General features: G+C 40.6%; 1 protein-coding gene across 7 annotated transcripts in view; it reads right to left on the minus strand.

Annotated features, from left to right (window-relative positions):
• Window positions 1–25073, minus strand: part of tcf12 (transcription factor 12) — a 178271-nt gene extending 153198 nt beyond the window's left edge. For 4 of the 7 annotated variants that reach the window (XM_078427052.1, XM_078427049.1, XM_078427054.1 and 1 more), the window contains exons 1-3: window positions 20183–20296; window positions 19368–19460; window positions 18725–18797 (exon numbers count right to left, since the gene is read on the minus strand). In XM_078427052.1, coding sequence (XP_078283178.1) covers window positions 18725–18797; window positions 19368–19439 — 145 coding nt within the window. In that variant the 5' untranslated portion in view covers window positions 19440–19460; window positions 20183–20296. Of the gene's footprint in view, window positions 1–18724; window positions 18798–19367; window positions 19461–19825; window positions 19989–20182; window positions 20297–24354 lie in introns of those variants that run through there. The other 3 variants (XM_078427058.1, XM_078427050.1, XM_078427051.1) reach the window with 2 other exon arrangements.
• Between the last annotated feature and the right edge of the window lie 647 nt (window positions 25074–25720).

The raw sequence follows: 25720 nt of genomic DNA on the forward strand, positions 1-25720 counted from the left end.
TTTGATTATATCATCCAAGCGATCGCAAAGATGTCTACATCATCCACTCCACGAAAGGTTAACTGAGCTTAACATTGCCTAATCTGCTCTATTAACCCAATCAACCTGGCAGCAAAACATCAGCAGCAACAAACCATTTGCATCAGCAGAAGTATTGTCACATATTCAATGTCAAAGCATTCAAAAGACCCCACAAAACTCCCCCCCACCTGCACTTTACCTGTATTTACCTATCACCCTTTCACTTGCCAGGCTTTGTCTTTGTCCCACCTCTCTACCAGCTTCCCTGCCCCAACCACAATCAGTCTGAAGAAGGGTCCCAACCCTAAACATCACCTACCAATGCTATCCAGACACGCTGTGGGCAGCACGGTAGAGCAGTGATAGAGTTGCTGCTTTACAGCGAATGCAGCGCCGGAGACTCAGGTTCGATCCTGACTACGGGTGCTGCACTGTAAGGAGTTTGTACGTTCTCCCCGTGACCTGCGTGGGTTTTCTCCGAGATCTTCGGTTTCCTCCCACACTCCAAAGACGTACAGGTATGTAGGTTAATTGGCTGGGTAAATGTAAAAAAAAAAAAAAAAAAAAATTGTCCCTAGTGGGTGTAGGATAGTGTTAATGTGTACGGGGATCACTGGGCGGCACGGACTTGGTGGGCCGAGAAGGCCTGTTTCCGGCTGTATATATATGATATGATATGATATGACCCACTGAGTTACTCCAGCACTTTGTCTTTCTTTTCGATGTTAAAACTTTTGTTTCCAGACAATAAAATAAGTGGCTTTGGGGGCCAAAAGTCTTGCCACTAAAGTATCAAAACTTTAGTTATGTACCCATAATCCAAAGAGCTTTAGTTATGTACCCATAATCTTACTGAGCATACTGAAAGAAGGATATCACTGTAAACCTCAAAGATGCCATAACTGTAGTTACCTTTAAGCAATGAGACAAAGAACACAATTACTGTTGGATTACAAACACCTGCCTTTTGTCACTGTACATATGAACAAGCTCCCTGAGAATCAGAGTTAAACAGCAATAAAACAGATCCTTCGGCCCAATTCTTCCATGGTGCCCACCTGAACGCATTTGCCTCTAAATCTTCAAAAGTTCAGTGTACATATGTTCATTCTTACAAATGGCAAAACCAGTTTCCCATCTCTAAACGTTTAGGAATTGTTCTGGTCAGTCTTGTGCTTCTGATGACTTTCATTACAATGTTGTGGAGGTATGGTACTATAGTGATTATGTATTTTCCAATTTACGGACAAAAGTAGATTCATGGACATTTAAAAACAAAACCTATTCATTGCCTGGGGAAGGCCTATACACACAGACTTCTATTTTAGTGATTTATATATTAAAACAACATAATTGTGAACAAATTACTTGATTCCCTTACCCCATAGCACTGTAGGATCATTCTCGCCACACTGATTGCAACAGTTCAATATGATGGCTCATCTTGTCTTATCTTAAACTAGATTCGACCATTGCCAAATCCTATCAATGAGTTTTAAACAACATTTAACTTCGGCAATGTAGTGTGCTAAATCATCACTTGGTTCATCGAGTTAAATAAACAATTTTCTTTTCTACAACTGTCGGTTTGAATTAACAGCTTTACACCACAAACTCCAAATTCATCATCTTTAAAGCAGGAAATATTAATAAACAATGCTGATCTTATTTGCATGCAATACACATCAGGCAAAGTGATTTGTTGATTTTCACCATGCTGTATTTTCTCTGCACTGTCTTCTACTTGTTTTTGGCAGAATCCAGAGATATTCAGCTAATCATCATTTAATATAATCTTGGTGAATAAAGACCAAGTCTAGCCTTCACTCCAAGATTTTTTTTCTCATAATACATTTCGTGAATCACATCACAATAACCCTAAGCCGAAGCAATTGCTAATCCTACAAAAATACTGCACTGATTTGCATGCACTCAATTTGCATTCTAATGTATGAGGCTATATTACAGGTCCATGAGAAATATGGCATATTTTATCAATGCACAATACCTGATTCGGATTACAGGAAATCACAGAACTGCTAGAGCCAGAGTCTATACTTAATACACACTCCCCCAGAGCATATTTTTATTTACAGAATTTTATGGAACATGCTTCTTGACTTAAAAATGGTCGAAGTCACAACTATCATTCAAAATCAAAATAGTTTTGATACATCGTTTACACTGTGCATCCTTGCAATTCGGCTCAATTTCACATGATTCCCCCAACCAATTTCAATCTCAGTATTATTTAAGGAAGTTATTTAATTCAGAATTTCAGAATATTGCACAATTACATTTACCAAGTCCTGAATAATCAAAATATAGTGAATGTCTTGTCAAAAAAATCTACAAGCAAATACCAATGAGGATACCATACATAACATGCAGCTGAAGCAAACACTAGCAACATAGGGGAAGATAAACTCGTGCAATGAAAAAGGGAACAGAGAAATACAGTTTATAGATTTAATGGAGGAAAGATTGGACAAGGCTCAAGCAGACCATCATTAGTGCCAAATGGTCCGCTTCTGTTGCCTCAAAACATTGGCATCTTTAAAACTATTTGAGAAACAGCCCCTTATTATCCCATTTAACAAAACACAATTACTTGGAACATATTGGTAACACCTTGGCACAGCTGAATTTAGGCTCAGTTTTCAATAAAGCGGAAGCAAAGCGAGGAGCAAAAGAGCAGATTGCTTAAATACCGGTTAGTGGAACTGCCAATACTGCCAACAATTACAAGTTTTTCTTTGCAGAGGATAGGCGTAAGCCCAACTCCAAAGTATTTTCATCCATCCAGCAAAACCTCTGCTGAAATGTCAAACTCTCCAATGAACTCTGCATGCCCACAGAATATTCTGCCCCTTGCTTGTCTACACTAACAGCCTACTCGATTGTTAATCTAGGCAGTAGAGAGCACAGCCGGCACACCTCACTCTGCAAGAAACTCCTCGTGCCCAAAAACACTTCAGAGTTAGACAATAGACAATAGACAATAGGTGCAGGAGTAGGCTATTCAGCCCTTCGAGCCAGCACCGCCATTCAATGCGATCATGGCTGATCACTCTCAATCAGTACCCCCGTTCCTGCCTTCTCCCCATACCCCCTCACTCCGCTATCCTTAAGAGCTCTATCCAGCTCTCTCTTGAAAGCATCCAACGAACTGGCCTCCACTGCCTTCTGAGGCAGAGAATTCCACACCTTCACCACTCTCTGACTGAAAAAGTTCTTCCTCATCTCCATTCTAAATGGCCTACCCCTTATTCTTAAACTGTGGCCCCTTGTTCTGGACTCCCCCAACATTGGGAACATGTTTCCTGCCTCTAATGTGTCCAATCCCCTAATTATCTTATATGTTTCAATAAGATCCCCCCTCATCCTTCCAAATTCCAGTGTATACAAGCCCAATCACTCCAGCCTTTCAACATACGACAGTCCCGCCATTCCGGGAATTAACCTAGTGAACCTACGCTGCACGCCCTCCATAGCAAGAATATCCATCCTCAAATTTGGAGACCAAAACTGCACACAGTACTCCAGGTGCGGTCTCACCAGGGCCCGGTACAACTGTAGAAGGACCTCTTTGCTCCTATACTCAACTCCTCTTGTTATGAAGGCCAACATTCCATTGGCTTTCTTCACTGCCTGCTGTACCTGCATGCTTCCTTTCATTGACTGATGCACTAGGACACCCAGATCTCGTTGAACTCCCCCTCCTCCTAACTTGACACCATTCAGATAATAATCTGCCTTTCTATTCTTACTTCTAAAGTGAATAACCTCACACTTATCTACATTAAACTGCATCTGCCATGTATCTGCCCACTCACGCAACCTGTCCAAGTCATCCTGCAGCCTTATTGCATCTTCCTGACAATTCACACTACCCCCCAGCTTAGTATCATCTGCAAATTTTGCTAATGGTACTTTTAATCCCTTCGTCTAAGCCATCATTCCAGGAAATAAAAGCAGAACTGGATAAAATTAATTGGACTACAAGTTCACCAGCCAGATTCTTCGATATGGACTACCAGTGTGGAGGTCAACTCGGCGATCGCTTCGCTGAACACCTGCGCTCGGTCAACTCGGCGATCGCTTCGCTGAACACCTGCGCTCGGTCACTCGGCGATCGCTTCGCTGAACACCTGCGCTCGGTCCGCATTAACGCCACTGATCTCCCGGTGGCCCAGCACTTCAACTCCCCCTCCCATTCCCAGTCTGACCTCTCTGTCATGGGCCTCCTCCAGTGCCATAGTGAGGCCCGCCGGAAATTGGAGGAGCAGCACCTCATATTTCGCCTGGGCAGTTTGCGGCCCGGTGGTATGAACGTCGACTTCTCCAACTTCAGATATCTCCTCTGTCCCTCCCTTCCCCTCCTCCTTCCCAGATCTCCCTCTATCTTCCTGTCTCCACCTATATCCTTCCTTTGTCCCACCCCCGACATCAGTCTGAAGAAGGGTCTCGACCCGAAACGTCACCCATTCCTTCTCTCCCGAGATGCTGCCTGACCTGCTGAGTTACTCCAGCATTTTGTGAATAAATCGATTTGTACCAGCATCTGCAGTTATTTTCTTATACTACCAGTGTGGAGGTTCAACTGTAATCTTCACACGCACCCAACCTTTTAGTTCAAGCCTTGATTTTAGCAACATGACTGGGAAAGGCTTAAGATAGCACATAGACTGCCAAAAAAACTAAATGTACAGGTTGGGCAGAGGAAGAGTTAAAGAAGAACGGGTTGATGATCTACACTAAATATATTTGAGTGGGGGACATAATTATATTATTCCACCCAGTAATCATAAGAAATGGGTTTTTTTTAATTGGATGAATTAAAAATTACACAGGGAAATCACAAGGTGAAAAGCTGTGGAATGTTCAAGGAAAAAAATATTTCCCTTCCTGATGAATAAAATCCAGCATATCTGGTGTAAAAATGAATTAACTACAAAACTGCAAACTCGCATGCAACTTTCTATTTCATTTGTTAATGCTACAAAGTCATTTCCCACTATAAAATCCTGAAAAATTGTGAGTATAATACAATAACAATTGTAAATTTATGTGTAGAAAGGAACTGCAGATGCTGGTTTAAACTGAAGATACAAAAAGCTGGAGTAACTCAGCGGGACAGGCAGCATCTCTGGAGAGAAGGAATGGGTGACGTTTCGGGTCGAGACCCTTCTTCAGGCTGAAAGTCTTGGGAAGGGAAACAGGAGACATAGAACAACGAATGAAAGATATGCAAAAAAGTAACAATGATAAAAGAAACGGGCCATTGTCAGCTGTTTGTTGGGTGAAAACGGGAAGCTGGTGCGGCTTGGGTGGTTGAGGGATGGAGAGAGAGGGAATGCTGGGGTTACTTGAAGTTAGAGAAATCAAAATCATACCACTGGGCTGAAAGCTGCCTAAGCGAAATATGAGATGCTATTCCTCCAATTTGCGTTTAGCATCACTCTGACAATGGAGGAGACCAAGGACAGAAAGATCAGTGTGGGAATGGGAAGGAGAATTAAAGGGTTTAGCAACCGGGAGATCAGGTAGGTCCAGGCAGACTGAGTGAAGGTGTTCAGCGAAACAATCGCCCAGTCTACGTTTGGTCTCGCCGATGTATAAGAGTCCACATCTTGAACAATGGATACGGTAGATGAAGTTGGAGGTCCAAGTGAATCTCTGCCTAACCTGAAAGGACTGTCTGGGTCACTGGACAGAGTCGAGGGAGGTGGTAAAGGGACACTGCTGCATTTCCTGCGATTGCAGGGGAAGGTACCCGGGCAGGGGGTTGTTTGGGTGGGAAGTGACGGGTTAACCAGGGAGTTGCAGAGGGAACGGTCTCTGCAGAAGGTGGAAAGTTGGTTATGGAAAGATGTGACTAGTGATGGGATTGCATTGGAGGTGGCGAAAATGTCAGATGATTATCTGTTGTATGCGATGGCTGATGGGGTGAAATGCAAGGACTAGAGGGACTCTTGCTTCTGTTGCGACTAGGGAGAGCAGGGGCGGAGCTGCGGGGTACAGAGGAGACACATGCGAGTTGCATTTAATGCCTCAATCACCACCATAGTCATTCCATTCTTCAATTTATTTGCCTTAAAAATGGGTGCATTTGGAAAATATTTCACTGATTGTAAAATGTTTAGGGATGTCTTACTGATTTAACCAATTATATTTGCGTCTGAAGAAGGGTCTCGACCCGAAACGTCACCCATTCCTTCGCTCCTGAGATGCTGCCTGATCTGCTGAGTTACTCCAGCATTTTGTGAATAAATACCTTCGATTTGTACCAGCATCTGCAGTTATTTTCTGATAATATCTTTAACTAATTATATCATGTCCTTAAAACACACAAGGAAATAAAGCATTTAAATGCCAAAAAAAATAAATGCCCTTGTTTTTCTGGCATTGAAACTCAACCACAAAATCTGCATTCGCAGTCAACAATTTTCACAAGGATACATTCCATAAACAACTGAACACCAAAAACTAAATATTCCCCCACTGACTCCAGGAGATTACTTCGCAGGCAAGGTTTGCAGAGCACCAAGACTTTCATTTGCATGAGATTAGGATTTACCACCCTGAACCATGTGGACAAAAGTAGAGGCAGCAACCTACTTTTAAAACAAAACACATGGATGTGGAAAAGGTTGAACTTTTGCCAATTCGCTGAATAATTTCACACTTTAAAATTAAATCCCCCCCCCCCCCCCCAGGGATAACCCAAATTCAATATCTTGAATAATTTCATTAGCAAAAGAACCAAATAGCTTAAAAGTCTTGTTAAGCCATATTTGGAGCCCACAAAAGATTTTGGGATTCAGTGGCAGTGGAAGATCTGTGCGTTCCAACCAAAATAGTAAAATATTTTAACTTAAACACATGAAAGGATTTACTGCATTTAACATGTAGGGGAGATTTCGTATGCATTTTTAACAGAAGACCTTCACTGACAGAATATTGGGTTTCAAGGCAGTGGCTGGGAAATTATACGGTCAGTTAAACTGCAATTTTACTCAATGTTTGAAGAATGAATCTGTCCAATATCTAATGATAGTTATTTCTTGGCATTAAGTAGCATTCCAAGTCCTCAAGTTTATTCAAGGATCATGGTGAATGCAAAAATTATCTCCGAGAGTTTCCAACTTGAAAGTTGGGACAAAAGCTTTATTTCCCCCAAGCATCAGCAGTTGTTTTAACCAAGTTGATGAATGTATCTCAGTATTAAAATCAAACTTTAAGCATGAAATATTGGTCCAAGTGTTTGTATCTTAAAACTTAAAAAATATTAACCACAAACGAGTCTACAATGTAATTTCAGTAAAAAATAACTGGATGGATGAATATACACTCAAATTTTAAGTGGAGGACTTTATGAGTAGAAAGATCGAAATACAGACTCTTCCTTAAAATGCTCACTTCTGTGCAAACCACATTCAGCACTGGGCAGAATCCTGAAGACATCCAACTCATTGATACTTCTCAAGCAGCTGGAAACTAGCTCACATTTTCTGCTCTTCATCACTTGGGGGCATTGAGAAATTGCAGCAGCCAAAACATCAACTAATATCAGCCAAATCAGACAAGAGATCAAATTTCTGATCTATTGTCTTCCTTTTCTTGCCACAAATGGATTGTACATTTGCCCAAATGTCCACGAGAGAATAATCTAACTATGCCCATTCCAACTGATGTGCAGGTCATTCAAGACAGTGAAATTACACAGAAATCTTAAGACAGAACCCATTCAAAACAACTTGCCTTTGACAGTGTTTGTGCTTTCCACAAAACTTACTTCAACTAACCTTACTTAATGATCTTCATGTTCTCATTCAGCATTTTCGTGAAACCCATTTCCTCCATTTACTTCAATTATCCCATAGAGGGTCAGATTCCACAAAACAAATAAACTGAAGATACTAGTTAGAGATCCTGAAAAATGAGAATGTTACAATCTATTACTTCATTACTAGTTTAGATAGTTATATTTTAATGACAACCCCCATCACTCTGAATTCAGCTGTGACTGTCAATTCTAATTAAGGGCATAGTGAGGGGGTGTTTGGAGTCACTGTGATGGATGTTTGTGTTGGGGTCGTGTGTCCTGTGTTCTTTTCTTTTTTGCTGTGTCTTGTGACTGCTGAAATTTCGTTCGGTATTTATACCGAATGACAATAAAGTTCTGTTATACTGTTATACTGTCAAATTCAAAACAAAAAAAAACATGCACATGCCTAAAATCTGTAGGGTTAGTTAACATGGCAAAACAAAATAAAACTGTTCGCTGGTTGTCAAATTAGATGAGAGCAGAACCGTATTCATAAAGACAAGGAAAATAATTCTCAGACCCATATACCGAAAAGATCTGAATATAACGAGTAAATTGGCATATTTTTAAAAGTCTTGTTTCGAAACCTACGGAGACATTTAAGACTTAGGAGAATCAATTATCACAGGAAGCCAATGAGAGCTTCAACAGACCAGATTCTGCTATGGCTTCAGGTTAACATTTAATTTAGCCTCTTGAATTCTTCACCAAGATTAAATTAAAATCATTTATTATGTCAATCCTACTATATACAATTCTGCGATAACAAAATTGAAGGAGCCATTAATCTAACGAAATGGGCCGTGATCTGAATGCCACATACTACAAGCTAATCAAAATAAATCGGTATATTAGAAAGATCAGGTGAAAATAGATCCTCGTATGCCAAGAACATAGAGATACAAGTTACAAAATTAGATGCAACTACATTTTTTTTTAAAGCATCTAGGCAAGTTTCTTTCTCACCAATTTTGTCAAATTGTTTCAGCAAATTGGCATTATTGGAAACCCAGATGAAATTGTCGAAGACTTGAGTTCCGTGACATACATTTGGCTGTGCGAGTCATTTTCAGACATAGTTATTAATGTTTAAGATTCAATCACAGATGTATAAATTGTAATAATTGGTGATAAGGCTATTGCACCAAATCAACAATTAAACAAAGGAACTAATCAGCAGGTTCACACTATTTATGAGATATAAACAGGGATAATAGAAAAATGGGTGGGAAAATAAAAAAAATGTGCAGATATCTATTCCATCAAAATAATCATGACACTAACTGCAAACAGCATCGGTATGCATTCTCAATGTTGTGAGCCTAACATCCACAAAAAATGTTCCCAATGGCCTTCCAATGCATTTCCAAAATCTATCATTGCAAGATCACGCAGAAAACATAACACTGCAAAATTGACCCAAACCATTTCACCCGGGGGGGGGGGGGGGGGGGGGGGTGAGCGAAGTGAAATACAGAAGTTATAGCAAACTTAAATTACACAGCTGGTCTTCTTTTTTTTTTTAAAGGCATTTCCCTGCATTTGTCCGAGTTTCAATGCTATTGAAAGATTTATGGGATCGACTTACTATTGCCTCAAGGATAAATGCATCTTCTGCTTCATGCTAGTTGGGGTGGGGGAGGAAATAATCCATCATAGTAATCATGGTGGGAGGACCTTAAGAAGAATTACGAGAGAGTCTGTTTATGAATGAATATCTGAAGGAAATTTTAAAAGCCAGTTGACATCTATAATTTTACTCAATAGTCGAATATAATGCTTCATTACAGAAATATTGTATATTTATGATTGTAAGCCACTAATATTTAGAGGTGCAGCTAGAGAATCAAGAAATTCCATTTATGTTCATGCCAATTCATTAAAATTTAAACTAGCAAATGAATGAATCAGAATAACAATTAAAAATGTCAAATTAATTTTGCTAAAATTATGTTCTTCAAGAACACTGATTTAGCTTGCACAAATATTGGCATATTATTTACTCAAAACTGACTCAGAATTCATAAAGATGACTTGAAAACAGCATGAATTTACCAAATTTGCCTTTTAGACCCAGAATGTCAACTGGCAATTTTCCTTATGCTGCAGACTCAGCTTCCTTTTTAATGTAATAAAACCACAAAAGTAGCATCTTTCCTTTTTTTTTAAAGTGCAAATGCATTAGCAAAACCAAATTTAGAACCAAGTAAATCTTATACTGCTGCAGGGAACACTTATCCCTGCGCTCACTAATCAAGTGACGAGCAAAGATCCGGTAAATCGGGTATAATGCAGGAAAATGTGAAACTGTCCATCTCAACATGAAAAGCAGCAGCATTTTATCTCAATGGCAAGAGATTGCAGAAAATCTGTTTTTTTAGTGGGCAAATTGCAGTGTCAGTACGAAGGCCCAGCAAGTATTAGAAAAGCCACAATGTTCTCATGTATTCAATTCCGTGAGCAATAAATAAGTAAGAGGGCTTGCCTTACATCTTGGAGACTACATCTGGAGTGCTGTGTACATCATTGGTCTCATTGAGGGAGAAACATAATGAGCTGGAAGGACTTCAGAGAAAGCTTACCATACTCGTATCTGGAGTGGGTGAGTTGTCTAATGAGCAAAGCTTGGATAGGCTAAGTTTTGTTTCTGCTAGAGTTTAGAATAGCAATAGCGAATGACCAAAACAAAAAGGTCATGTAAATGTGGAGATGACATTTCCTTCTCAGAAGAATCTAAAACTACAGGATTGGGTTAAAAATTAGGACTTTCCCCATTTAAAAAAGATTACATTTCTTCACTTCTTCAGAAGAGTTGGGCAACTTGCAGGGGCTAGTCGTTGAATATTGTTAAGGCGGAGATACTTGCAAACAAGGGTGTGCAAGATTACCATGGCTAGACAAAAATTATGTTATAACCAGGTCAACCATGATCTTATTAAAAACAAATTTTAGCTACTGAGTGTTCTGCTCAATGTATATTTGTACCCCTTTCCTTAAAGGTGATCTAATTTGCACTACCATGTAGTATCGAGTTGTTTAAATTTGCTATAGCTGTCGTTAATCAACAACCTTTTCACTCATTATAAACTAGTAGTATTTTTCAAAAATATGGGGAAACATTTGCAAGGAGGAACAGACACACCAATTTAAGGCAGACATTAAACCATATTTAAAGTTGAATGCCTATTTTCAATATTAAATTAATCTTTTATATGCAATCAGACAAATCTTTCCACATAGAGTAAACGATTCTGCAGCTTCCCGAGGCATCACTTCCTTTCAATAGATCACAATTGCCATGGAAACGTGCTCCTCAGCGAGAATGATTGAAATTATCTATGACACACGAATGATGCCCAAACTCAAACATTTCAAAAACAGCCAGTCATTCAAAGAGACAGCAATTTTCAATTATATCTTCCAAAGAATTAAGCAGGACACTTGTTAAAAGGTCAGCTGGGCACCCAAAAATAAACAACTTCTATTTAAATAACACACATTGGACCGCTTAAAGGTGATGCAAAAGCACAATAGGCAACTCCATTAGGTTACCAAACCCTAAAAAAGCATTTAAAAGGAAAGTTCTACTAAAAGCAACTTGCAAAATACCAAATTTAAGAATATTGAACCCACTTTCTGGGAACCAAGGCACAATATATATGGATATTAGATCTCTGCATTTCTCCAATTCTGTTCTTTCTCCATTTGCAATTGCCCAATTCATGGCACTTTTACAAAGCATGGTTACAGAACAACAATATTTCTAGATTTCCAGTTGAGTGCTTGGCACGAGTCAATAAGGAACATTACCCGTAATCAAGAACAACCTTGAATAATTTCTTCCATCAACTTGGTAACTGCTTGCCATGATAAGCACAAAAGGGGAGGTGGCTTTCAGAAGTCTGGCTTTAAACAAATACCTGCCCATTGAAACCAAGTTAATGTATTCAGACTTAAATGATATGGACACTGGCTTGGGAGAAGACTATTGACATTAGACTGCTTATCCTCCAGTGGATTTAAAGGCTTTTGCAGTCCAAATCAATGGGTGGGAATCAGACAGCTTCCCCGTCACGTCTGGAGTCAGGCAGGGTTGCCCACTCTCCCGTCTTGTTCGTCTGTTGTATTGAACCTTTTGCCGAATCCATCAGGAATGAGCATAAAAAGGAGTGACATTGCCTGGCAGTGGGGGCACTCAGGTCAAAACCTTCCTGTACATGGACGACGTCACCTTCTTCTGCTCGGATCCAGGGTCGATCCGCAGATTAATTAGCGTCTGCGGCCAGTTTGAGTCGGCCACGGGAGCCAGGGTGAACCGCAGGAAGAGTGAGGTCATGCTCTTTGGCAACTGGCCCGACCGATCTTCCATCCCCTTCACCATCGTCTGACTTCTTGAAGGTGCTGGGGATCTGGTTCAGGGTGGCTGAGGCATGTGACAAGAATTGGCTGGAGTGGATAGCCAAGGTGAGGACGAAGCTGGAGCTGTGGAAGCAGCGCTCCCTCTCTATAACGGGGAAAAATCTGGTCATCGGCTATGAGGTGCTCTCGGGGCAGCTGTACTCGTTGCAAGTGTGGCCTGTCCCTCCCTCCTACGCCACAGGGATCACCCGGGCCGTCTTCCAGTTCATCTGGGGGTCGAGGATGGACCAGATGCAATGGGCCACAATGCACAAGTCAGCAGACAACGGGGATAAAAGCACGCCCAATGTCGCCCTCACCCTGATGGCCACCTTTGTGTGTGGCTACATCAGGCGGAGCGTAGAGCCAAAGCACATGAGCACCAAGTGCCACTACCTGCTGAGGTTCCACCTGTCCCCGGTGTTGCGAAGAATTGGCCTGGCGCAGATGCCACACAATATGCCAGTCAGCTGGACATTGCCGCACCATCTGTCGTTCGTGGAAAGGTTCTTCCGGACCAACACCTTTGACCACGTCCATCGGGCAGTGGTCAGCACGGAACGTCCTGCAGGGAAATAACTCCATGGATCCTGTGGCGTGGTTCCCAGAGCAGAATGCCCAGCTTGTCTAGCGAAATGCCTCATCGCCAGAACTCACTAACAAGCACCAACACCTGGCTTGGCTGGTGGTGAGGGGAGCCCTCCCAGTCAGATCCTTCCTGCACCGCCGGAGCCTCACTACCAGCGCACGCTGCCCTCGGGACGGCTGCTATGGAGAGGAGACAGTCGACAAACCTCTTCGCAGAGTGTGAATTTGCAAAGAGAGTCTGGCGAGGTTTGCAAGGGTCCCTGTTCCGAGATATTCCACCAAACAGCTCCGTCAGAGGACTCTGTAATTTACGGACTGTTGCCAGGGACGTATTCAGAGACTGACATCAAGTGCTGCTGGAAGGTCATCAACTCGGTGAAAGACACTCTTTGGTCTGCCCGCGCTTTGTTGACCTCCCAGTGGAGCGAGCTGTCCTTCGGGGAATGTTGCCGACTGGCCCGCTGCAGACTGCAGTAGTACGTGCTGAGGGACGCACTGAAGCTTGGTGCAGCCAACGCCAAGGTACTGCGGGGGAGGGCCGCAGTCCAGTGTCCTTCCGCTGCTGGATATGGGTGGCAGGGTGTGGTGGAGACGCCCTTCAAAATAAGGGAAGGGATTCCACGCCAGTGGGCCACATGAGTGGCAAGGGTGAGGGGTAAATTTGTGTAATTTGTGTAAATAGTATTGAATGTATGTATAGCTTCCAACAATGTCGGATGATGTCTTGTAAGGATCATGTTTTGTATATATTTATTTCTCGAATAAAGTATATTTTGATTTTATTTTTTTTAAAGATTAAAGGCTTTTGCAGATGTAACATTGGGGAAAATCACCCCAGTGCTTCCAGGTTTTGGCCCACTTACAATTTTCTGGCACCTCCTTTAATCCAGACAAAATTACAAAGGCATACATGAACCCCCCCCCCCAAAAAAGCAGCACTTAGGCCAGGTGAGGCAGCCAGGACACAAGGCGTCTATATGTCGGGATGTCATTGTCGGGAGCCACGACGTGGCAATTTCGACTGCCTGTCCACGGGAGAAAACTGCAAGGAAGAGAGAAGACATCCTGGCCTTCCTTCACAGTAAGGAGGTGACTGGAGGAGACTCACTGTGATGGATGTTTTTTGTTTTATGTTGGTTTTTGTGATTGTGTGTTTTATTGCTTCTTTTTTATTGCCTCTCATTGTTGACTGTAGGTAACGAAATTTGTCCAAAAACATGTTTTTGGATGACAATAAAGGTACTTTATTACTATTATTATTATATTATAGTATAATATGACAATAAAATATAAAATATCATTCTATAGGTGCCAGTTAACTGTTAAAATCAATGGACAATATTGGAAAATAATCTATCCAGCAAACAAAAACTCTTTCACCCTTTCTCTCAACTAAATGTGCTTTTTGTACTTCAATATTGGAATGTTAAGCTTACAGAGGAGTAAATAAAAAACACTTTGCGTGAAAGAATGCCACTATTCATAATACCACTAACTACCACTATTGATTCAACGACATCAAATCTATCAAAAGTAACAAGTCTTCAAAGGTAAATATTCACTGTTCAAGTCTGTCATCATTGACAACAACATTGTCAAAATCTACAACGCTGTTCAGTGTGTCTTTCTACTGAAAATATTAAGCGACCTAATCCAGAATCCTATAACCCATAGAATCCTATAACCCTATGCCAAAATAAACAACATTCTGGTCAATGGCTAAGAATGGAATTCTGACCTAAACTGTCATTAGGAATGCCATTGCAGATCCATGAGCATCTAAAATGCACCAAATATTTAATTCGGAATGCTCCAAACAAGCAGTTCAATCTTCAGTTCCCTTTGCAAGCAATGACTGGAAATAGATTGTCTGGCTTTTGGGAACAAAACTGTATTTGCAAAAATATGTTGCACAAGGTTGCACAACCTTGTTTAAAACTAAACACCATGTAAAAAGCATTCCTATGAGCATTTATGCATCATGCTCTTTATCAACTTTAAGATAATTAATGGCACTTCAATATTTACGGTACAAATATCTTAGAATCCATATTAGTATATTATTGTCACATGTACTGAAATACAATGCAAAACTTTGTTTTGTGTGCTATCCAGACGGATCAAACACAAGTGGGATCATACCATACACGATACAACAGATAATACTAAAAGAGAAATATAATATTACAGCCACAAAGAAAGCGCAGATAATAAAAATGCAAGGGCCGCAACAAGGTTGATTAGGAATTCATCCTTAGCATGAGCGGTCTGTTCAAAAATCTGATAATAGCAGGAGCAGAAGCTGTTCTTGGATCTGGTACGTTGCTTTCAGTCTTTTGCACCGTCTGCCTAACCTAAGGGGGAGGGAGGAGTGACAAAGGTGTAAGTGGTCCTTGATTACGTTGGTTGCTTTCCAGAGGCAACTTGACATGTAGATGAAGTCAATTCAGATGGGGAAAGGGCTGATGGAAGCAGAATTTGGCTACACAGTTGTGAATGTACATGGAGTACAGTAAAGGGCTGAGGACCTAGCTTGCGGAGCACAGGTCTTGAGAATTATCGTAGAGGATGTTTTACTGCGCAACCTTACCGATTGCGGCCGACAGGTGAGGAAGTCAAGGATCCAGTTACAGAAGCAGATGCTGAGGCCTAGGTCCAGGAATTTAGTTCCGATTTTGTTGAAGGCAGAGCTATAATCAATAAATAGGGTGTCTGACGTGGATATTCTTGTTATCCCTGGACTATTTGCTGGTCAACTCCAAACTTTGCACTCGCGACATCCACTTACTCATACCATAAGAAGCAATATGTTTTGATTTGGTGCACTATAATTTCAAGCATCTTCAGCAATCTTCCCTCAGCTTTCTCACCCAAAAAACACCCAAGCTTCCCATCACTGGAACCGATGATTTAAAAAAAAAATTAAAATGTTACACAAAAAACTTCAAAATTCAGAGCTAAATATGCTTAGCAAGGTATACTGTTAACTGCAGTCATCAAAAGTAACTGTGATTTTTTTTTATATTGAATTGGCAAAATATCTTTCACTCTTAAATTGCAAACTGCGAACAACGATCATGCAATCGTTTGCTGCCATATGCACTAAATTTAATATTCAGTTAAGATTTTTAATAAACTATTTTACTGTCACAAATGTTGTTAAATACTTATGGAATTAGAAGCAACCATGCACCAGTAAATATGCAAAATGCAGATATCAGCAAAAAAAAGGCTGTGTTCTCAAGTATCTGTTCTCAATCCTTCTATTCTGTTATTCACTCTTTGAAACCTCCTGATTTATGTACAACAACTGAAATCTGTTACATTTACAAAAAATCCAATTCCATATTTTCTTTTTACAATACAAGTTACAACTAAACCAATGAGTTCGATATTTCTATAATCTATGCAATGTATAATTGTGTAGTCGGAGTAGCTGATTAAAAAACTTTATTCCAACTCCCAATGCGCGACTCCCACATCTCAGAATAAGTGCACTATAAGATAAGGTCAATTATCGAAACTCAAAAGATATTTTCATTTGTATTGTGTGGTCGGGAAGCCACATGGTATTCTATACATTTTCGTTATGTAGGTAAGATCATAAGACATAGAAGCAGAATAAAGCTATTCAGGCATCTCCTCTGCCATTCAATCATGGATGATCTATTTTTCTCTCCCAATCCTATTTTCCTGCCTTCTCCTCATAACTTTTTAACACCCTTACTAATCAAGAACCGATTCATCTCCACTTTAAAAATGCCCAATGACTTGGCCTCCACAGCCACCTGTGACTCGCCACCCTGTGGCTAAAGAAACTCCTCTTCATCTCCATTCTAAACTGAAGTAACTGATGAGGTAAATAGAGCAAAATCAAGTTAAATGCTTGTTCATCTATTTTAAAACAGTTGATTAAAGGAATCATTATCTTGTTTCTCCATTTGGAATTAAATGGGAACTTAAATCTCATCCAAAAGAGAACAACTCCAACAGTGCAGCACTCTGTTAGTACTACACCAATGTGTCCCTTTAAAAAAATGTACATAATGGAAAATTAAAATAAATAGAAAATGCTACAAAGATTCAGCAGGACTTAGCACATCTGTGGAAATAGAAACAGTTAACATTACAAATGCTGCCTGACCGCTGTTTGTTTCCAGCATTCTATTCTCATGTCAATTTGGATTTGTTTGCCAGTCTCCAAAATAAGACCCGAATCCACAACCTCACAAGAATCCACCAAATGATATACAGCCAACAATGATATTGGCATGAGGACTTAAAAACAGAATATTGAAGAAAATAAATGGCATTCAAGTTAGTTGGGCAATAACTGGTCAGAAAAACCAAGTCAAGGTGTGCAAGTGAGACTGTGCATTTCAAATGTTTCCAAATAAACATCTTTGTACTATCATCTTCATTCAGTGAGACATGTCAACATGCCCTGATTTTCTACTTACAATGCTAGATAAGCTGTTAACAACAATATCTGAAAGATCAATAACCTGCATAAGACTCATTAACTTTGGAAAATCATCATTTATATGATAATTTTGCAAAATCAACCAAAAATTCATTGACTTTAAACCAGCAACCTCAGAACAGGAATGTATGATTACGTTTAGATGACATGTGAAACAAGCAAAAGTCAATACATTTAAATGCCTAATTAAATTGCTGTTTTATATTCACATGTGCAACTAGTTTCTTGAAAATCACTATTTTCTCCTTGATACTCAATATTTAATTCAATTAAACAAATGGAATATTACCACAGATTTTTTTTTAAATCCTTAAAATTTAAGAAACGGTAATAAAATCTGTGGAAAAGAGGGCAAATTATTTCCTTCAAATAAAAATTACAGTCAACAATTTCCTTCACTGATTATCAACGGTTGTGCAAGTATCCAAATGGTACCATGAGGCAATACAGTATAACGTTTCAAACTTGGACTAGTTTTGGTAAACTTGAATCAAAATGCATAGTCAAAAACAAAAGATATATACAAAGTCAAAATTTAAGATTCTCCAGTTAATATACTACAAAAAAAATCAATAAAATTATCCAACATTCAACCATGAGCAAAATACTGCCGACAAAGATGCATATTCCATCGAAAATGTAGTTAAACAAATATAACTAGAGAGCTGACCATGTAGAAAAATTACATGACCAAAACTGTTTCATTTTCCCATTTTACACTTAATAGTATGCTTAAAAGCAATCTTCTTTATTGACCCAACGACATAAACCTCTCACAACTCGTCACACATCTCAGTGAAAAACGACAAGATAACCAAACATTTGGGGGGGGGGGGGGGTAGCTCAACATAGATATAGAGCTTTTGGTCCATTTTGCAATTCTTCTTTAGTGCTACATATTGCGAAATACAAGTCCACTCTCTGGCCTCCGACATTACCCAAGGAAACATTATTACAAAACGTACACATAATTAATAACCATTAGTATAGGGGATAATTCCATTTTTGACAGAACAAATTCAGCTTAATCCTACATATGAAAATGTAATAGCCATTTCAAAAAATCTTTCAGTTTTAATTTCACAAACTGAACAATATTTCATTTTCAATCTATGCTTCCTAAAACAGTAAATAGCAGACCATATGACTTATCTCTGCACTAATCCTGAAAACCTCCAAAGATTTATGATCTTAACATCTCCCCACTCATCTTCACTGTGGCTTACGATGAAGACATGAAAAAGAGACATTTGAAGTACCAGCATTCAGAACATGTCAGCACTAACAAACCTCCAAAAGACTGATACATCCATGACGGACAATTAGAAAAATAAATTGTCTCTTAATGAAATCATTTCAAAATACTTATTATAGACTTATTATAGACAGTATTTAAATCTTACCGGAGCCACCAAACTGACTGCTTGCAAGTGTAGTTGGTCCATTTTTTCCACTATTAACAGGAGGAGAAAACATCTAAAAAAGACATTAAGATTAAAGAGTTTACTCAAATGTTTTAATACATTTAAACCAATTTAAAAAGATAATACAATACACAAAATCTGCATTTGTGATTGAAACAAGGACTGTGATGTAATTACTTTTTAAAAAATCAATACCAATTACAATATATTGTAAGGAATGCCTTTACTGATCATCAGGACCAGAAATTGCAAAACTGATGAAGAGAGACTTCTAATAAAAACATAGTACTGGACGATTTAAATAAAAATGTATTTGCCATTTCCACCACACTAACGATACTGATCAGGTGAAAGCTGGAGCTAGTCAAAGCATCGACAGCCAACTTTAGGCAAGGAGAAAACATTCTAAAATAATTCAATGCTGACCTGAAAATTAAACATGTACTAAATAAATCTCACAAAAAATTGTAGCACTTTCCAAGTGAATCTGTCCCTTCAAAACTACTGGACTTGAAGTCTAGACATAATGTAAAACTTCAAGAGCTCCTTTGCGACTAAACCATCTCACATGGTTTGTGTGATGGGCAAAACATGTTACAGATAAAGCCTTCAAGCATCGTACCGCACTAAAATCCAGCAGATCGCTCAATTCCTTGTCCGTTCCTATAGCGGCCATCCGCTGCTGTGGATTCATCTTGAATTATTCTCACTAAACCTATGAACAAAACACAGATAATCCACATTACTTAAAAAAACAATGCATTTAGTTGTATATATATATATATATTTAAAACCCCCAACAAGTGCTCTAAAAGTTTGCTGGGACTCGAGGAGCAGAAGAATGAAGGAAGATTTAAAATCCACGATTCCAACTCTCTAACAAATAAAACTCGAGGGAACTTGCTGTGCAAGTAAAAATCTACATGATCAGACTCCTACCTCATAAAGAAAGCGCGTCCCTTCCCAACCACACGTTACTTTACCAGAAATGACAAGTAATCTGCTATCATTCCACATGACAAAGGCTAGTTAACCTCGACTGGCAAATCCCATGTAAGTGTTTTTAAGAGGGTAAATCACCAGTATTAAGTTTTGTGCAGAGCAGCCTCCAGCGGTGTTTGCTCGGCGTTGGGGTGAAGGGGCCGAACTCCTTCACAGATGCTTCCTCCCTCTTTCTGAGAGGGAGTTTTAAGCGGGGGAGCTGCGGCCGTCCCACTCTCCCGGAGAGGGCACAGGGCGACGTTTCCAGCCGATGCGATGGTGCCTCTCCTCCCTCCGGCCTCCCAGTTACCCCGCTCTTGCCCTCCCGAGGCCCGGCCCAGCCCCAGGCTCCCGCCGCCTTCGAACAACAAAACTCGCCTCCCACCCTGCCGCCTCAACTTTGTCCGTCCCCCTTCCCCTCCCCTTCTCGCTCCCCCTCCCCGTCAAACATCCAACCTCCAGCGCACTAGGGTGAGGGCTTCGACTCCCTCACCCCGCGATCGGGCAACCGTGCCGGCCTCCTCGCGCTGGGCGGGCGGGCGGGAAGCGCGGCGGGCGGGAAGCGCGTGAGGCGGCCTCAGCCCTCCGCAACCGCCGATCCTTCAGGCGGACATTTTTTTGGTGGGGGGGGGGGGGGGGGGAGAGTGAGAGGGCTGAGCCGCGTCACCACGCCGTGTTGAAGACGTTGTATCCCTCCGAGCTTGCAACGAGGAATCAATCCCTGCCTGCCTGCCCTGGAACACCTTCTCTGCAGGGGACTGAATATGCAGTGTGCAATCTAATGCCTACACTTGGTTTTGCACGTTGCATCTTGGTGGATGTTGAGAGTGCAAAAAAATGAATGACAATGAGTGCGAAGGATCCTTTGTTTGCGCGGTAGGCAGCGGTATGTTTTCCCCTGTATTTGATTGACGGCAGATTAGTTGATGGGGTCGAATTACACACATGGCCAGTCAGATGTTATCTTTCTGCAGTGGAGAGACCAATATACACACACATGTTCATCCTGGAGGCAATGTTTACTGAATATATAAGGTTTCGAAATAACTAGCATCAGTAGAAGAGAACAGAACCGTATCAACAAATAGATGGCAGTGGTAATAATGTTACTTATAAATCATGCAACTGTTCATGTTAATAAAGATAGGCTATACACACAGTTTTTAAACTTGGAATAATTTTAACTGTGCATTGGAATCGTGTCTTGTTGAGTGAAACTATTTCATTGTCATGGACATTGGAAGATCAAAGTTAGATCTGGACAAACGAAACAATCTTTGGAATTAATTGATGCCGTTAGAAAGGAAATCGCTTTATCATATTAACAATAAATAACGTGTTGAGTTATTCATACTTAGTTGAAATAATGTTTATTTTTGTCATTTTTGTTCGAACTTAACAAGATATCCAACAGTCTGCTTTTCACTCAAGATTCCAGCATCTGCAGTCTCTTGTGTCTGCCACAACATATCTTACTTTCAATTTAATGGAACTCTCAAACATGATGGTGGTATGAATGTAATTTTAATTAAGAGTGTGGGATTTCTAAATCTGATTTAGTTTAACAATAATCACCACAAAAGTACTCAAAGAGATTGAATGAATATAAATCCAAATGTAGAAACTAGCGCCAGTTTTCTTGACAGAAACCTGCGTTCAATCATGATTTTCGCTGTTTTATGCTCAGTTTTATTCGTTTGCTGCTGCAATTTATTTTCAAATGTCTGCTTGTTCGCCGCTGGACTCAGCGATCCCCACGCGATTGAAAGGTAGCGGAAGGGGAGCCGATCAATCGAAATGAAGTTAGAAAGATTTATGGAGGGCCATCACATCTAACACAGAAAGCAACATGTGACATTTGTCGAACCATTTAGTTGACCCAAGGAAGAGGATTATTGTATTTGCACTGGTTTTGGCGCGTTGCTCTCAACCGGGTTCAAATACACTACATTTGTATTGAAATCCTGCTGGCAAACAAAAAAAACGGAAGTTCGGGCACCATCCAGCCTTTCCCAAGATCCCCTGTTCTTTCATCCCACAAAATCGGTTCGGGGTGGGAGCAGAGCAGCGGCTGCTGCAGCTCCGAGCTATCAGACGGCAGCGCCGCATCCCCCTCGGTCACCGCCGCTGGGAACCTTGGACACAAAGCACCCGGTTTCCAGCGGCAAGACAGGGTTAAAAAGCCACCCGCTCCGCTCCTCATCTGTTGAAACCACAGCCCCATCGCTGGCTGTTCGTGGGGAATTCTTTCACGCTAAAAGGCAAAGTAATTTAAATAAAAACAAACTATCATGAACATTTAGGTCTCGACCCGAAACGTCACCCATTCCTTCTCTCCTGAGATGCTGCCTGACCTGCTGAGTTACTCCAGCATTTTGTGAATAAATACCTTCGATTTGTACCAGCATCTGCAGTTATTTTCTTATATGAACATTAAAAAAATATCAGTTCCCATGCACATCAATTCCCTCCGTTTCCAGCTCCAACTCGGTGGAGTTTACCCAGCAACTTTAACATCCCGACATTTCATCCACTGAAATGCTAAATGCAACTATTTTAAGGTGTTCTATTGGTGAGAGATAATGTCCGTTTCAACAGGAATGGCCTTCCCGTAAACTGAACGGCAGTGAATAGTTTGCTATGGCCTCAGTTCACAGAGGAAAGACAGCCAAATAGTGAACACTGAGGATCAATTTCAGCTGTAACTCCGTATAATTATTGTCAATTACATGGCAAAACGTAGCTCTTTAATCTAAGATATCACATCTCTCAATAACATAATCTGATAATTTGCTTCATTGGCCGTGAAGCCTTTGAGATGCCCTTAAGTCGTGGGAGTTGGGGGGGGGGGGGTTCTGTATGAAAATGCTTTATATGACAAAGAGAATACATTTGTGTGCAAAATAAATGTGATAAGTAGAATTCAATTTTGATTATCTTCTAACTAGTTTAAACTATAACTAATTGAAAAGCACTTAAATATGACAGTGCCTACATTAATCTGGCAATTTGCAATTCCTTCCAGTAGACAATTTCTAGATTGGAGGCACAAGAAACTGCAGATGCTGGAATCTTGAGTAAAACACAAAGTGCTGGAGGAATTCAACAGATCGGGCAGCATCCATGGAGGGAATAAGCAGATAACGTTTCGGGTCTGGACCCAATCTCTAAATATTGTGTAAAGAGGAGATGAAAGTATGTCAATGGCGTGTTTGCATCCAATCCATATTAATGTCTGATTCCTGCTTCAATCTGAGCAACGGTCTTTAAACGACAGGAAACCCGTAAACCACTCAGCTATATAATTTGCTTTAAGGCGGCAGAGAAATATTTATTATAATCATCAGAAAAAGAGAACCCACCAAAGATTGCGTTAAAGGGCAGTCTATTCGTCTCTTTGTGAACTTGTTTAGGTAAAGTATCTGGGAAACTTTAAAATGCAGATGGACACATTGGAGCTTCGGATACGTCGCCAGAAATGATATTATTCTCCCAAGTCACAGAAGTCAGACCGAGATTGTCTGCTGCCAAGCACAGTTTTTCATTTGCTGTCATTTATTCACCCGCGGAGTGAAACACTCATTTAAAAAGAAAACAACTTAAGAATTGAACCTTCAAGTTCATTTTGTTGCGAATCCGATTTTATTATCCCAACAAGTTTGCCAAGAAATGTGCACTTCGATAATGACTCCCACAAGCTCACATCTGAAATTATTTCTACGCATGCAACGAAGAATTTTAATTTCCTGGTATTTATTCAACATCTAATTCACTTATCTATCTATTATCAATAAAACCCCAAATATAAAGCACGCACTTCCACATAAAAGCGATCAGAGTATAAGTGTGGCGGTGCGTCTTGGAGGCAATGTATCGTGAATTGATCACAGCCTTTGCATTACAGTGTTTAGGACGTAATTTCAGCTTTCAGAGGAAGTATCTCCCACAGTTTACGCTGACACAATATGCAGTCAATCTTACTCCGTGTATCCGAATATGATATCAGCAATACTGACAACCCGGTGAAGCAATCCTCGTGTCTAACGGGCTGGTAGGCTGAGTGTTAATTTACAGTTGCCGGAGGTTAGCGTGGGCATCCTTTTGGAGGCTCTGTTGGTCAATTTAATGAAACGGGAATCCGCGTTGAAATTCGAATCGTTTGCCGCAATTGTTTAACACCAGAAAGGCCACATACCAGAACAGTCCCGTTACACCCAGATTTAATTAGCGGATTGGAAATTGTTCCACGCTGGTGTATTTTTAAGACGGCAAGATCACGAGGTAAACAGGAATTATCAACATGTTTCATTTGTTATTGAATTTAACGGTGCCATCAGCAGATTAAAACGATAACAAATTGTAGCCTTTTTCACGCTGCGCCGTGATTCAATTATGGTTTGAGCATATATATTTTACTGGCGTTAGTTTAAAAGAAAATCACGTTCCGACTGTTTCCGTAGAGTTCGGATATTGCATGAGAATGAGAACATAGAATGACAGCAGTACATAACTCGCACGGACCGGGCTGCTTAAAGTTGATGTCTGACATCCGCTGGACGTGTTTACATAATAAAAACACAAACGCCGTCACAAACAGGAACATTGCAAATGAAAAGGAGAGCACGTACCTCGGTATTCAGGCTAATTGGTGCAGCATGAAGAGGAAGACTTTGTAAAGTTCTGCCAGTAAGACGATCCCTGCCAACAGCATCTAGTGTCTCTGTATTGTCAGCCGAACAAAGGTGCTCCCGGCTCAGAGAGGGCGAGGAGAAAGGAGTGATCTGCAGGGATTCCCGTGCAAAATTCCGCACTGAAAATGGCTGATAAAGTGAAACTGTGATTTTCGGATGATTAAATATATATTTCTAATACAGAAGTCTGTTTGAAAACCATATACCTCAGATGTTTCTCTTCTAACTAAACAACTCAAATAATCAGTCGGTGTTTATCCCAGCGGAGAGATTCGAGTTATTGAAGAAAGCTGGAATGATGTTGCTCCACATATGATTTCATTGCAAAGTACGAAATCTGTGCTTCGTTTTATTACCTTTACAATGTGGCTGCAGATTGGAGCATTTGTCCAGGATAACTCTCTTAGAAATTCAATAAAACCTGCTCATATCTGTGGAAGACGGGTTAATATTGTACTTCAGAATCGTTATCAGGTTTTCTTCTGTTCAATTGCCATGGGTTTGAAATGATGCAATTAGCGTCACCTGTTGGCAGCGAGAAAGTGGGACGTGTTAAATCAGCCCAGTCTCTCATTGTTTTTGTCTTTCCTGCCGGGCGCTGAATCTTTTAGAACCAAAGCAGAATTCCGTTGATTTCCATTGAGCTTTAACGGCCTCTTGGACTTTCTTTAAGTATTTTAAAATATTTTCCGCTTGAATAAAAACGCTGAGACAACCCGGACGGCGCTTCCAAGTTTGCAGACAGCACCCGGCACAGTCTCTGCATTCCCCAAAGAGACCTGTACTTACGCTGTAGGACCACAGCTCTGAGCTGACTCTGGGATGAGCAGTCACCGAGTGTGCTCACCGACGGAAGGACCCCGTGTTCTGTGTTGATGAATGCAAGAAAAAGAAAAAAAAAAAAGTATCTTTCAAGTTTTGACACTGTTGTGAATTTGAAACGCCGGCGGTCATTGGTCCCAAGGGCAGCCATGAGGAACTCGGTCGATACAGCCACTTCCCAACCGGTTGCAGTTTTGTCACTCACTCAGAAGGTTGTGGGTTTAAATTCTACCCCAGAGACTTGCACAAAGTTCTCGGTCGGCCCTTCACTGAAGGAGCGCTGTTGGAGCTGCTGTTCCAGCTTCTCAGCTGGGCGCAAACATCCCATGCCACTGTTTCAAAGACCAGGAGGGTTGCCACTGGGGTACAAGACAATATACAAACTTGACCAACATTTCCAAAATATTCCCCTCCGTCAACATTTTTAGTCGCTATTTTGAGATTTCTCTGAGCGCAAGTTGACTGTCAGGGTTCATTCATT

The sequence above is a fragment of the Rhinoraja longicauda genome, chromosome 33 (genome assembly GCF_053455715.1).
Source record: "Rhinoraja longicauda isolate Sanriku21f chromosome 33, sRhiLon1.1, whole genome shotgun sequence".
NCBI lineage: Eukaryota > Metazoa > Chordata > Chondrichthyes > Rajiformes > Arhynchobatidae > Rhinoraja > Rhinoraja longicauda.